General features: G+C 35.9%; 1 protein-coding gene across 15 annotated transcripts in view; it reads right to left on the bottom strand.

Annotated features, from left to right (window-relative positions):
- The window catches only part of LOC131832697 (butyrophilin subfamily 1 member A1-like), a 114,589-nt gene that overhangs the window by 43,473 nt on the left and 54,977 nt on the right, over positions 1 to 16,139 (bottom strand). For 14 of the 15 annotated variants that reach the window (XM_059176044.1, XM_059176048.1, XM_059176049.1 and 11 more), the window contains exon 4: positions 15,895 to 16,008. In XM_059176044.1, the coding sequence (XP_059032027.1) occupies positions 15,895 to 16,008 (114 nt within the window). Of the gene's footprint in view, positions 1 to 13,910; positions 15,023 to 15,894; positions 16,009 to 16,139 lie in introns of those variants that run through there. The other variant, XM_059176052.1, reaches the window with a different exon arrangement.

Below are 16,139 nucleotides of genomic sequence, written 5' to 3'. Positions count from 1 at the left end.
CACTGAAAGGGAACAATATATAGCCAAGAATAGTCTGTCAAGCAAGGTTATCACAAAGAAGAGAAGGAGAAAAAAGAGTTTCATAGACAAATAAAAACTAAAGGGGTTTGTGATCACTACACCAGCCCTGCAAGAAATGTTAAAGGGGACTCTGAGTGGGAGGGAAAGCTCAAACATGACAAAAACCAGAAGGAAAATGTGCAGAAACAATGAAAGAAAAAATAATAAAAGGACACTGAATACATATCTACTAATAATTTCTCTGAAGGTAAGTGGACTAAACACCCTAATCAAAAGAAATAAGGTGTCACAAAAAATAAAGAAAAACAAACATAAAAAAAACCAAAACTCAACTATATGCTGCCTAAATGCTCATTTAAGATCTCAAGACACCTGCGATTGTAAGTATGTATATAGAGAAACTTATATCATGTAAACAGATGTCAAAAGAAAACCAGAGTAGGAATATTTGTAATAGATAAAGTGGATTTTAAACCAAAGACTGTGATAAAAGATGAAGAAGGGAATTATACTATAATAAACTGGACTATTAAACAAGAAAATCAAACAATTATAAACATTGATACTACCAACATGGAAGCCCCAAACATATAAAACAATTAATAATAAACACAACAGAACTCATTTATAATATCGTAATAGTAGGGGATTTCGACACACTTCTTCTATCAATGGACAAATCATCCAAGCAGAATATCAACAAAGAAATAATGGCTTGGGATGACAACTGGACTACATGGACTTAATGCACATATCTTAAGGCAGCAGAGTACACATTCTACTCAAATACATATGGGACGTTCTCCCATACTAGATCACGTACTAGATCACAAATCAGAGCTCAACAGGTATAAAAAGAGAGACATCATACCATGCATCTTTTCTGACCATAGAGGTATGGAAGTTGACGTTAACCACGGGGGGGGGGGGATCGAAAGACCACAAACACATGAATGTAAACTACATGTTAGTAAAGAATGAATGGGTCAAGCAGATCAAAGAAGAAATCAAAAATAAATAAATAAATAAATAAATGCAAATAAAAATGAACATGCAGAATTTCAAAACCTTTAGAATACAACAAAATTGATCACAAGAGGAAATATAAAGCAAGAATTAACAAAAGAACCAAAAAAAAAAAAAAACTCAAATAAAAAAACTTAACCATTTATTGAAATTAACTTGGAAAATAACAGAAAGCAAAGCCTAAGTCCTGTAGTAAGTAAATAATTGCAATTAGTATCAAAAATAAATTATACACACACACACACACACACACACACAAACGCACACACACAAACAAAACAGTGGAACAGAACAATGAAAGAGAAACTGGTTCTTTGAAAAAAAAGAAAAATAAATGAAATTGAGAATTCAGACTTATCAAAAATATAACAGAAATAACACAGATAAATGAAATCACAAATGAGAGGAGAAATAATGAAGGACACTACAGAAATGCAATTATAAGAAAATATTATGAAAACCTATATGCTGAGTAGGGGCAAGATGGCAGAGAAGTAGGAGACCCTGTTTCAATCTTCCCCTAAAAAGAGCTAGTTATCTACCAAAACACTCTGAACACCCATGAAATCATCCTGAAATGTAGGATTATATAGTTCTAGGTCTCTATTGGGGCAGAAGACTCCAGTCGAGCAATAGAACAGAGTGGGCACGATTGGATTGATATCAGAGCATAAATAGAAGAGGGAGGGAGTCACCAGAAGCATCCCACTGGAAAGTAATAACCCAATATGAGAGTGCCCTGATAACCAGAATTAACTTGGATTCTGGTTAAAAGCACTCAAAAAGAGCAAAAGATCTTAAGTGGCCATTGGTGGAATCAGGGGGTAATAGGCATAGGCCTAAACACATGGTCCCAGAACAGCCATCACCTATGACCACCTGTCCCAGAGAGAGTGTGATGGAGCCTGTGGGGTTGCGTGGCTTGCACCACAACTCAGCTGGGAACACTGCTGCCCCTCCAGGAGCAAGTCTGGTGACAAAACCAGCCTGTTTTCCCTTGAACTTCTGTGTACTGCATGACCAGGGTCTTACCCACTTCCTGCCAGTGCCTGAGAAAGCTCTACCCTTGAGATAGGACCAATCAAGGGTCTGGACTCTCCTAGCTGGGGCCAGTGCAATCACCCATGGTGGCAACCTCATGTCTAGACCCCAGCAGTCCCAGCAAAGGCAGCCATCTGAAAAATGCTCCTTGGACAAATATCACTCACAGTTTTAGTAGTATGGGGGTGCAGAGACAAGTAGACACTTCTGGCATCCCCTGAGATGGTCGCTGGGGACCTCCTCTGCCTGTGGGAGGTTGCATAGCTCAGCAGAGTTTGCAGAGGGGAGTCGGTGTATTCTGGACCACCCAGAGGGGAGCATACTGAAGGTTCTCTCTGAGACAGAGGTCTGGGTCCAGTTTGCTTTCCACTAAACTTCTGAAAAGCCATAGTAAACAACTAAAGGGGGCGGGGAGGGAAGAAAAACACAAAACCTCCAGAGAACAAAAGCCTGAAAAACTGGTTTCCAGAGAGCCCAGCCCCTTGATAGAGGGCAAGAGGACTAAACCCAAGCAAGACTAACTGAAAAACAACCCGGGAAGCCCCTCCCCCAGAAAGTCAGCCAAAAGAAGGAGAGGACAACCACCTCAGGGTCACCATACAGCTGTAAAACCTCAATATCAGGGAAAAACAATATATTAAGCTCTGGTTATTGTCCTAAAATCAGTATAATTCATAGATAGAACTTTTATTTTTAATTCATTCTCACTATTCTTGTTCCTTTTAATTTCTGAGCCTACTTAGTTTTTTAGACCTACTTTTTTTAAACCTACTTAGTTTTTTTTTTTTTTAACCATTACAACTAGAGGTTTAATATAGCATATTCCATAATAACCTTTTAACTTGATTTTTTTTCATACATATACGTGTGTTTTTATTTTCCCTTTATTTTTTTTAATATACACATAGATATGAGCTTCAAAGTAATCCTATTTGCTAACTAATACTGATGAAGTCCCAGAACCTAAGTCAGGTTCGGTGGGGTGAGGAGGTTCAGAGCCGACGACTAAAGAAAGAATTCTTAAGACATCGTTGGTGCAAAATGGTGGTTTATTAAAGCACGGGGACAGGACCCGTGGGCAGGAAGAGCTGCTGCCCTGGGTTGTGAAGGTGGGCATGTTATATACCCCATGTTGGGGGGAGGTGGTGAAGGAATGGGAGATTTCGACAGAGTTCTCACATGTTAGGGAGGGCCTACAAGGTGCCGGGGGGTGGGGGGAGTCTTTGCCCTTATGGCCTGATCAATGTCGTCTTTAGGTCAGGCATTAACATCAAGATAATTGGGAGATTCTTGGTGGGGCATTATGATCCGGCTATCATTTACATTCCCTTCTACCCCAGTCTCCTCCAGTTTATGGTGGGAGGGGGACATTAGGGCTTCAGGAACCAAGAGTTATTTGCCTCTGGAAATTTGTGCTATTGATAAGGTAACCTCCCTGTTTAGGTCTCTAGGACATCTTGTAGGGCAAGGGAGATTCCTGTTCTGCAGGATTGTGATCCCTGCAAGTTAACTATTTATCGTTTTATGGCAGTCAGGGGTGCCTGAGGAATGCTACACATATGGAGGGGAGCGGGTGAAGAGGGGGTGCAAGGCGCCAGCTTTTGCTCTGTCCTCAGCCAGCCTCCTGCTCCCTCATCAATACTACCCCTATAATATAAACAAGTTTTAATCTCCCTTTATCTCTGGAAATTTGAGTCTTTTACCAAGGTTATCAAAACACACAGAAAGAATCAAAATAACCTTTCTCACCCAATTGGAGGATTTATAACCACACTCCCACCTTTTTTCTTCTGTCAGTATTTCTGTGTATTTGGTTTTTGTTTTGGCATTATAAAACTCTTATCCTTGGGGTTCATATCGGCTGGGTTCATTTTTCTTTTTTCTTTTATCTTGTCATTTACTTTTGTCTATCTTTTTGTTTACCCATTTTTGTTTGTATACCTTATGAATCTTAATTTGGGGGCCCATTCTGTCTTTTTTTTTTTTTTTCTTGCTTTTTCTTTTTTTCTTCTTCTTCTTTTTTTTTTTTTTTGGTGGTGAATTTTGATTGCTCAGAAGTATTCCAGTGTGCACCTTGCCTCGATGGCAATTGATATATTCAGCTATAAATCCCCTCAAGTACCTCTTACCAAAATGACTAGGAAGAGAAACACCCAAAAGAGGAAGAATTCAGAGACTGTGCCCTTTCCTTCGGAGTTATTGGATATAGACATAAACAGTGTGTCAGAAAGGGAATTCAGGGTAAAAATTACCCAGGCAATGGCTAGGTTGGAAAAAACCATTAGTGACAATATAGAATCTCTAAGGGCAGAGTGAGAGCAGCCCGGAAAGAAGTTAAAAATGTTATCAATGAGTTCCAATGTAATCTAAATATTCAAACAGCTAGGGTAACTGAGGCATAATATAGAATTAGTGATCTAGAGCGCAAAATCATAGAGAACAGGAGGAGGCCTGGAACAAACAGCTAAGAAGGCATGAAAGCAGAATTAGGGAAATAAATGACACCAGGAAACATTCTAACATCAGAATTATTAGGAATAATTATTATCCCCCCCCCCGAGGGGGAGGAGAAAAAAAGAAGACTAGAAAATATATTTGAACAAATTCTCCATGAAAATCTTACCAGTCTGGGGAATGGAACCAACCTTTGTTTCCTAGAGGCTGAAAGATCACCCCTCAAGATCAACAAATATAGAAAGACCACGAGACACTTGATTGTGAGACTGATGAATCAAAATTTGAGACAACAGTTTTAGAGAGCAGCTAGGGTGAAGAGATTCCTTACATACAGAGGAAGGTCCATCATAATAACATCAGACCTATTCACAGAAAGCTGGAATGCCAGAAAGAGCTGACAAGATGTATTCAGGGCATTAGATGAAAAGAACATGCAGCCAAGAATACTTTATCCAACAAGGTTGACATTCAAAATGGATGGAAAGATAAAGAGCTTTCAAGAATGGAAATGTTTAAAAGAGTATATGACCATGAATCTGGCACTCTAAGAAATATTAAGGGGTTCTATAAAAAAAAAATAAAAAGAACCCAAGAGTGACATAGAACAGAAATTTACAGAATTTCTGTAGAAATTCTCTATAGAAACAAGGTCTTCAAAGGCAACATGATGTCAATAAAAACATATATTTCAATAATCACTCTCAATGTGAATGGCCTAAATGCTCAAATAAAACAGCACAGGGTTACAGATTGGATAAAACGACAGGACCTATCCAAATATTGTCTACAAGAGACCCATTTTGAACCTAAGGAGACATTCAGACTGAATGTGAAGGGATGGAGAAGAATCTTTCATGTCAATGGACATGAAAAGAAAGCTGGGGTAGTGACTCTCACCCAGAGAAATTAGATTTTAAACTAAAGAATGTAGTCAGAAAGAAAGAAGTAAAATACATTATTCTGAAATGGTCTAGCCACCAAGAAGATCTAACAATTGTAAATATTTATGCCCCCCAAAGGGGAACCACCAACTACATAAGACAAATGTTAATCAAAATAAAAAGTCATATTGTGAGTAATATATTAATAGAAGGGGATGTTAACATGTCATTCACAGAAACACACAGATCATCCAAACAGAAAATAAATAAACAGGAGCATTGAATGACACATTGAACCAGATGGACCTCTTAGATATACATAACATATCATCCTAAAACAACAAAATACTCATTCTTTTCCAGCGCACATGGAATTTTCTCCAGAATAGAACATGTACTGGGTCACAAATCAGGGTTCAACCAATATGAAAAGACTGAGTTATTCTCTGCATATTCTCAGACCACAATGCTTTGAAACTGGAACTCAAGCACAAGAACAAGTTTGGGAGGAATTCAAACACTTGGAATGTAAAAACAACCCTGCTTAAGAATGTTTGGATCAATAAGGAAATCAAAGAATAACTTTACAAATGCATGGAAACCAATGAGAATGAAGACACTCTGGCCCCAAAGCCTATGGGATACAACAAAGGCAGTCCTAAGGGAGAAATACAAAGCCATCCAAGGCTCACTAAAAAAAAAAAAAAAAAAAAAAAAAAAAAAAAAAAAAAAAAAATCCAGAATACACCAACTCTCTTTACACATTAAAAAACTGGAGAATCAACATCAAATTAAGTCAACCCAACACACAAGATGGGAAATAATAAAGATTAGAGCAGAGATCAATAAGATAGAAACTAGAGATACAGTAGGACACATCAAAAAAACAGAAGTTGTTCTATGAAAGAATCAATAAGATCAATAAAACATGGGCCAAACTAATCTGAATAAAAAAGAAAGGACACAAATTAATCCAACTATGAATGAAAAGGGAGAGATCACAACTAACACCAAGGAAAAAGAAATGACCATCAGAAATTATCAACATTTATATACAAATAAGCAACCTAGATGAAATGGAATCATTCCTGGAAACCTATAAACTTTCAAAACTGAATCAGGAAGGAATTGAAACCTCACATACCAATATCTATAACAAGATAGAAGCAGTGATCAAAAACCTCCCCAAAACAAGAGCACAGGACCTGATGGATTCCCTGGGGAATTCTGTCTAAAATTCAAAGAAGAAATAATTCTTATTCTCCTGAAGCTGTTTCGAAAAATAGAAGCAAAAGGAAAACTTCCAGACTCTTTTTATGAAGCCAGAATTTCCCTAATCCCCCAAACAGGCAAAGAAACAACCAAAAAAGAGAACTTCAGATCAATATGCCTGATTAATATGGATACTAAGATTCTCAACAAGATCCTAACTAATACAATCTAACAGTACATTAAAAAGATTATACACTCTGACCAGTTGGAATTTATCCCCTATATGCAAGAGTGGTTCAACACTCACAAATCAATTAATGTGATAGAACAGATCAATAAGGGAAGAGAGAAAATGACATTGTCCTCTCAGTTGATGCAGAAAAAGCATTTGACAGGATACAACATCCATCCTGATTAAAATGCTTCAAAGTATAGGTATAGAAGGAACATTCCTCAACTTCATACAAGCTATCTACGAAAAACCCACAGCAAATATCATCCTCAATGTAAAAAAAAAAAAAAAAAAAAAAAAAAAAAAACAAAAAACAAAAAAACAAAACAGCCTTCCCTTTGAGATCAGGAACACAACAAGGATATCAGCTCATGCCTCTGTTGTTCAATATAGTACTAGAAGCCCTAGCATCAGCAATCAGGCAACAAAAAGAAGTAAAAGGTATTCAAATTGGCAATGAAGAAGTCAAACTCTCTCACTTCACAGATGAATTGAGACTTTTTATAGAATACCCAAAAGATTCCACCCCTCAAGTACTAGAACTCATAGAGCAATTCAGTAATGTGGCAACATACAAAATCAATGTACAGAAATCCATTGCTTACTTACACACTAACAATGAAAATATAGAAAGGGAAATTGGAGAATTGATTCAAATTATTATAGCACCAAGACCCATAAAATACCTGGGAATACACTTAACCAAAGAAGTAAAGGATCTATACTTGAGGAACTACAGAAGAATCATGAAAGAAATTGAATACACAAAAAAATGGAAAAGTATTCCATGCTCAGGGATCAGAAGAATAAACATTGATAAAATGTTTATACTGCCTAGAACCATCTATGCTTTCTATGCCATCTTAATCAAAGTTCCTCCATCATTTTTCAAAGAACTGGAACAAACAGTTCTAAAATTTGTATGGAAACAGAAAAGACTCTGAATTCCTAAATAAATGCTGAAAAAGAAACACAAAGCTGGGAACATCACATTGCCTGATTTCAATAATTACTACAAAGCTGTGATCACCAAGACAACATGGTACTGGTGCAAAAAACAGACACATAAACCAGTGTAACAGATTAGAGAGTCCAAAAGGGATCTTCTACTCTATGGTCAAATAATCTTTGACATAAAAGGAAAAAATATATAGTGGAAAAAAGTCTCTTCAATAATTGCTGCTGTGAAAATTGAAAAGCAATGTGTAGAAGAAGGAAACTCAAACATTGTCTTACACCATAGACAAAGATAAACCCTAAATGCATAAAATACCTCAATGTGAGACAGTAATCTATCAAAATCCTAGAGGAGAACATAGGCAGTAACCTCTCCGACATTGGCCACAGCAACTTCTTTCAAGATATGCTTCCAAAGGCAAATAAAACAAAAGCAAAAATGAACTTTTGGGACTTTATCAAGATAAAAGATTTTGCCACAGCAGAGGAAACTGTCAACAAAACAAAGAGGTAATCCATGGAATCAGAGAAAATATTTGCAAATCACACTACAGGCAAAGGGCTGATATCCAAAATCTATAAAGAACCCCTCCAACTCAAACTACACACAAAACAGATAATCATTTCATAAAAATGGGCAGAAGACATGAACAGACACTTTTCCAAAGAAGACGTACAAATACCTGAGAGAAACATGAAAATTGTTCATCATCATTAGCCATAAGGGAGATTCAAATAAAAACCACATTGATATGCCACCTTACACCAGTTAGAATGGCCAAAATTAACAAGACAGTAAACAACATATGTTGTAGAGGATTTGGGAAAAGGGCAACTCTCTTACACTGTTGGTGGCAATGCAAGTTGGTGCAGTCACTTTGGAAAACAATGTGGAGATACCTTTAGAAATTAAAAATAGAGTTATCTAATGACCCTGAACTTGCACTATTGGGGATTTACCCCCAAAGATACAGATGAAGTGAAAATAAGGGCCTTCTGTACCCCAATGTTCATAGCATCAATGGCCACAGTCACCAAACTGTGGAAAGAATCAAGATGCCCTTTAACAGATGAATGGATAAAGGAGGCATGGTCCATATAGACTCTGGAGTATTATACCTCCATCAGAAAGGATGAATACTCAACTTTTGTATCAACATGGACTGGAATGGAAGAGATTTTGCTAAGTTAAATAAATCAAAGAGAAAGAGTCAATTATCATACGGTTTCACTTACTTGTTCTGCATAAGGAATAACAAGGAGGACATTGGGAGATGGGGATGAGAAGTGAGGTGGGGAAATCAAAGGGGGGAGACAAATCATGAGAGACTGGAGTCTGAGAAACAAAGTGAGAGTTTTAGAGTGAATGGGGGTGGGGTGTGGGTGAGATTGGTAGTGGGTTTATTAAGAAGGACATATATTGCATGGAGTACTGGTTGTGGTGTAAAAAAATCAATCTTGGAACACTGAAGAAATAAAATTTAAAGATACATGCATACAAGCATACACACATACATATGTAAAAATTTAACTAAAACAATACAAAATTAAGGACCAGATGGAGTCACAAATGAATTCCACCCAAAATTTAAATTAATACTGATTCTCCTCAAGCTATTCCAAGAAATATAAGAGGAAGGAAACTTTCTAAATACATTCCTTGAGGCCAACTTTTCCTTGATACTAAAACCAAAGACACTAAAGTAAATCCAAAAAAAAAAAAAAAAACAAAACAAAAGCAGGTCAGTATTTCTGATGAACATAGATAAAAGTTCTCAACAAAATATTAGAACACCACATTCAACAATACTTTGAAATGATCATTCATCATCATCAAATGTGTTTCCTTGGGTAATGCAAAGATGGTTCAGTATCCACAAGCCAGTGTGAAATACCACATTAATAGAATAAAGGATAAAAAATATATAATCATCTTCATAGATGCAGAAAATACAAGTTGACATAATTTCAAGTTTTTCATCCTTAAAAATTTTCAACAAAATGCTTTTAGAGGGAATATACCCCTAGGCAATTAATATCATATATGACAAACCCACAGTTAACATCATACTTAATGGTGACAAGTTGAGAGCTTTTCCTCCAAAAACAGCAACAAGAGAAGAATGTCTACTCTGCCACATTTATTCTAAATAGTACTGGAAATCATAATCCTATCACTGTATAATCCTGTGCAAAGAAACAAATGCATCTGAATCCATAAGGAATAAAGAAAGCTATAACAACTTGAGAGAGACATAGTATTATACATAGAAAACTCTAAGGACTCCACTGAGAAGCTCTTAGAATTAATAAATTCAGTAAATTTGCATGATACAAAATTACTATAAAGAAATAATTTTATTTTATATACACTAAAAATGAAACAGAAGAAAAAAAATTAAAAATCTTATTTAAAATTTCATGAGAAAAACAAAATATCTGGGTTTCAATTTCTACAAGAAGTTAAATGACCTATACTCTGAAAATTATAAAATATCAACTAAAGGAATTAGATGACAAAGACGAATAGAAAGATATTCCATGCAGATAGACTGGAAGAATTTATAATGTTAAAACATCCAAACTACCCCAATAAAGCTACAGATTCAAGGTAATCCTTATCAAAATACCAAAAACAGTTTTCTCATAACTAAAACAAATAATTGTCCAATGTGTATAGAAACACAAAAGGCCTTGAATATCCAAAGCAATGGTGAGAAAGAAAAATAAAGCTGGATATCTAATAATCCCAGATTTCAAAATATACCACAAATCTATTATAATTAAAGCAGTATGTCACTGGCACAGAAAATAGACACACAGTAAATGGAATTAAATAGGGATACCAAATATAAACCCATGCTTATATGGTCAATTAAAGAAGGCAAGCATGTACACGGGGAAGATAAATTCTCTTCAATAAATGGTCCCATGTTGGGGTGCCTGGGTGACTCAGTGGGTTAAAGCCTCTGCCCTCGGCTCAGGTCATGATCCCAGGATCCTGGGATCGAGCCCTGCACTGGGGTCTCTGCTCAGTGGGGAGCCTGCTTCCTCCTCTCTCTCTCTCTCTAACTGCCTCTCTGCCTACTTGTGATCTGTCTGTCAAATAAATACGTAAAAATCTTAAAAATAAATAAATTAATTAATGGTCCTATGTAAACTAGATAACTACATGCAAAATAATAAAACTGATACACTTCATTAAACCCTACACAGAAACAAAAACGGTTTAAGGACTGAGATCTGAACTCATAAAGCTATAGGAAGAAGGCAAGTCTTTTTGACATATGTACATTTATATATATGTATATATATATACATATATATATATATATATATATATATGATTATTAGTTTTATTTGTTCAATGAGAGAGAACTAAAGTCAGAGAGAGAGAGAGAGAGCATGAGCAGGGGAGGGGCAGAAGGAGAGAAATCGAGAGAATTTCAAGCAGATTCTTTCCTAAGCACAGAGGCTGACACAAGGTGCTAGGTGCCACTCTATGACATTGTTCTTAGCAACATCTGTATGTATATGTCTGTGCTGGCAAGGGAAGCAAACAAAAACCAAACTACTGGGACTGGACCAACTTAAAAACCTTACACAATTGTGGCTAAGTTCAGTCTGTTAAGCATCAGTCTTTTGGTTTTGGTTCAAATCATAATTTTGTGGTAGTGAGATCAGTTACTACCACAGACTCTGTGTTCAGCATGGGGTCTGCTTCAGATTTTCTATCCCTCTCCCTTCAGCTCACTGTCTCTCTCTCTTTCTCTCTTTCTCAGATAGGTAAATGAAATCTTAAAAAAACAAACAAACAAACAAAAATAAACACCCTTAAATCCTTAAAGAAAAGCCTTTATGCAGTGAAGGAAAATATCAACAAAGCAAAACAAAAACACAAACTACTTAATGGGAAAAGAGTCTTGTATTGATATCTGGTAAGACTTTAACATCCAAAATATATAAAACATATACAACTCAAAACCAAAACCAGAAGAAAAGCAAAACAAACAAACAAAAATGCCCTTCAATGGACGAATGGATAAGGAAGATGTGGTCCATATACACTATGGAGTATTATGCCTCCATCAGAAATGACGAATATCCAACTTTTGTAGCAACATGGACGGGGCTGGAAGAGATAATGCTGAGTGAAATAAGTCAAGCAGAGATAGTCAATTATCATATGGTTTCACTTATTTGTGGAGCATAACAAATAGCATGGAGGACATGGGGATATAGAGAAGAGAAGGGAGTTGGGGAAAATGGGAAGGGGAGGTGAACCATGAGAGACTATGGACTCTGAAAAACAATCTGGGGGTTTTGAAGGGGGGGGTGGGAGGTCGGGGTACCAGGTGGTGGGTATGATAGAGGGCATGGATTTCATGGGGCACTGGGTTGTGGTGCAAAAATAATGAATGCTGTTATGCTGAAAATAAATAAAAAATAAACAAAACAAAACAAAACCCAACTGTAATTCATTTGAAAATGTGCAAAGGACCTGATTAGATGATTTTCAAAAATCTATATAGATAGCCAACAGATACAGGTGAAAATGGTCAACATAGCTTATTACCAGTGAAATGTGAGTCAAAACCAAGAGATATCATCTGATACCTGTCACAATGACTATTATCAAAAATATAATAAATACTAAGTGTTAGCAAGGATGTGGAGAAAAGGGAATTCTCACATACTGCGATGGGAATCTAAGCTATTGCAGACAATGTGGAAAAGAGCAGGGGATTTATTTAGTAAATTAAAAAGGTGGTGGCATATATTGCATGGAGCACTGGGTGTGGTGCATAAATCATGAATCTTGGGACACTGAAAAAATAAAATTTAATTTTTAAAAAGGAAATTAAAAAGAGAAATCCTTGACAATTCAGTAGTTCCACTACTGGGTATTTAACCTCCAGAAATGGAAACATTAGTTCAGAAACATAAGGGTTCCCTTAAGTTTATTGCAGTATTATTTACAATACCCAAGATCTGGAAGTGACCTAAGAAGTGTCCTTCACAGATGAAAGAACAAATAATATGTGAGATAGATACATAGATATCTATATCTATATCTATATCTATATCTATATCTAGTTATGTGAGTTATATAGATATCTATATGTGAGATAGTTATCTAGATATCTATATATTTATCTATGTTTTTATATATAGATCTATATCTATATCTATGTATCTTATATATATAGATCTGTATCATTTATATATAGATATATCTATATACATAGATATGAGATAGATATCTAATATCTAGATATCTGTCTCACAAATATATACATATACATATATATGTATATATATGACAATGGTTTTGTATTTATTCAGCCAGAGAAAGAATGTGATCTTGATATTTGCAACAACATGGATAAGTTTAGAGGATGTTAAGATAAGTGAGATGTCAGACAAAACAAAGCCTATGGTTGCACTTTTATGCAGAATGTTAAAAAACAAAATAAATAAAATGGAACCAGATCCATAAATACAGTGAACACACTGGTGGTTGCAGGGATTGGGGTGAAAGGGTGAAAGGAAGTGGGAGGTACAGGCTTCCCACTATGAAATGAATAAATCATGTGGATGATAGATGCAACATAGAGAATATAATCTCTGGTATTAGAATAATTGCATAGTGAAAGATGATAGCTACACTTTGTGAACCAAGTATAACGTATGGAGTTTATTGAATCACTATGTTGTATACCTGAAAGTAATATATTGTTCGTCAACTATACTTTTTATTGTTTTTCATTTTAATTCTAGTATAATCAGCAATTATTTTTCAAATTAAAATTTGTTTTAATCTTTTTGATTAAACAAAGCAATTATTGACTGAATTAGTGTATTGATAATAAGCAATGACAGCTGAGTTGTAAATTATGTAAATCTTTCAAATAATTAGCCACTTAGTCAATTTTTTCAAAGAATACCCAATAATGTCCTTAAGTTTTGATTTATGACCCTCTAGTTAATAAATCCTCTTTTTCTACCTTGAAAAATGTGTTTCAAATGGTTTTAGAAAAAAACAATTTTTTTTTCATATTGACCGAGTAAACAATATTGGACATTTTTTTAAGATTGTATTTATTTGTTTGACAGAGACAGAAACCACAAGTAGGCAGAGAGGCAGGGAGAGAGAAAGAGAGAGAGAGAAGCAGACTCCCTGCTGAGCAGAGAGCCTGTTGCAGGCTCCATCCCTGGATTCTGAGATCAGACTAGAGCCAAAGGCAGAGGCTTAACCCACTAAGCCACACAGATGTCCTCAGTATTGGACATTTTGAGAAAAGTCTACATTGTACATTAATTTAGGGATATGAAGTATAATCATTTGTGTGAACTGGTAGGTGATGAGAGTAGAACTTTAACACCCCACTATACATCTCTTCACACTCTGGGAATTTTTATAATTGCTATTACTGTTTGTTTCCTTGTTTAGTTTTACCTTTGATTACTGTCCTGATTCTTTTCAACACAAATTGAGGTAAAGTTGGGAGGAAGGTAATGCTTAAGATACTGGAAATTCAATCAATGAAGAACAATATACATCTTAGCTCTATAGGAATAACTAATGTAATGCCTCTAGAATACTTCTATTAGTTCCAAGGAGAGCATTTGCTTAAAGATCTCATCAGACACATTGAAAAGTGAGGCATGGAAGTGTCACAGGCTATGGTAGTCAGTCCTGCTTAGATAAAAATTATCAATTTAAAGGACAGAGAAACAGGCTTTCTATGAGACATTTCACCCCCTGCAGAGAAAGGCCATCATGGGGAGTCATGGCCTTAGTAAAAACTTTAACTTCTTAATGTCTTCTTGCTTATGCTCATGAAGAAATGTTCTGAATACTGCTCTAGATTACATTCCCCCCAAATACATGAAAGAACACATGCATTCTGAAACCAGAAAATGCCATCCTGATGCAAAACTAACTTCAATTAACAAATGATGTCACAGAGAATTGTATTACCTCTGGATACATAAACAAGCACATAATCAAACAGAGATATAATCTGGTTTCTAAACCCTCAAATTTAAGTGTAGATCAGAAATGAAGTGCATTTTTTTCTTGATGAAATTGATAAGAAGCAGAAGGCTAGCTGAGGACAAGGCAGAAGCTGACACCCCACACTTCCCCCTATGAGATATATGTGATATTCCTTAGGCACTCCAGGCTGCCCTAGAGAAAAAAAAAAAAAAAACCAAACATTTAATTGGTAGAGATCACAATCCTGAAAGACCTGAGTCTCTCTAAGTCTACAAATGTCCCAGTTATTTACAAGGAAAAAGCTTTCTTATCAATAGCCTAACTTTCAGAGGTCCATAACTCCATTCCTGAAACCCTAATATCATCCTCCATAAAATTGAGGGAGGCTGAGGCAGAGCAAAATGTAAATAAATTTGAATTTCTTCTAAGCCTAAAGTTCATTGACAAGGATGTATGATAGGAGGAGTGTGACATTCTTGCAAGAATTTCCCAACTATCTTACTATTAATGACTTACTTAAAGGAAAACAACCTTAACAAATGGCAAAATACCAGTATCCTGTGTGTCTTCTTTAATACATGAAAGTTCTTTTAGACCACTCTTTTTCCTTAACTCCCCAAATCCCATGAGATATAATCAGCCACACCTCACAAACCCCAGAGAAGCAGCTTTTTCTGCCCATGGGTCTTGCTCCTGTGCTTTAATAAACCACCATTTTGCACCAAAGATGTTTCAAGAATTCTTTCTTGGTCTTTGTCTCTAGATTCCACTCCACTGCACCTCATCTAGATCCCAAAACTACGTGAAAATAATTGACCTTAACCAGACAACCTCTATTTTCTGAAAAACGCTCAGAGTTTTGAATATGTACTTACATATTTTTTCTGATTAGTTTTTCTTGTTCCCAATTTGAAATGCTAAAGGCCCCCTACAAACCAATTATGAATTTGGTGTTAATATTACAATGTACTTCTTCCACAAATGAACCCAATCTCCACAGTTTTTGCTGTTGTTGTCTTGGGTTCCTTTGAGTTGTTTGTTGTTGTTCTTGTTGTTTCATTTACCTTTGGCTTTTCTAACACGCAGAAATAGAACACAGATGGTTACACTGATGACCAGGAGAACCAGGAGAACAACCAACCACACTATCCAGGTAAAGTCCTCAAGAAATAAGGAATCTGAAAAATAGAGATTGTCTCATTAAGTATCTAGCTTGGTAACAGTGACTTGGCTTCTGTGAACAGATCCCAAGAGTTTTCTTTTAGGAGACGTTGCTAGAAATGACACAGATTCTTTTTTTTTTCCCTAA

Source organism: Mustela lutreola, chromosome 5, assembly GCF_030435805.1.
Source record: "Mustela lutreola isolate mMusLut2 chromosome 5, mMusLut2.pri, whole genome shotgun sequence".
Lineage (NCBI taxonomy): Eukaryota > Metazoa > Chordata > Mammalia > Carnivora > Mustelidae > Mustela > Mustela lutreola.
Note: the sequence above shows the minus strand (reverse complement) of the source record. Positions and strands in the feature narration are given on the sequence as shown.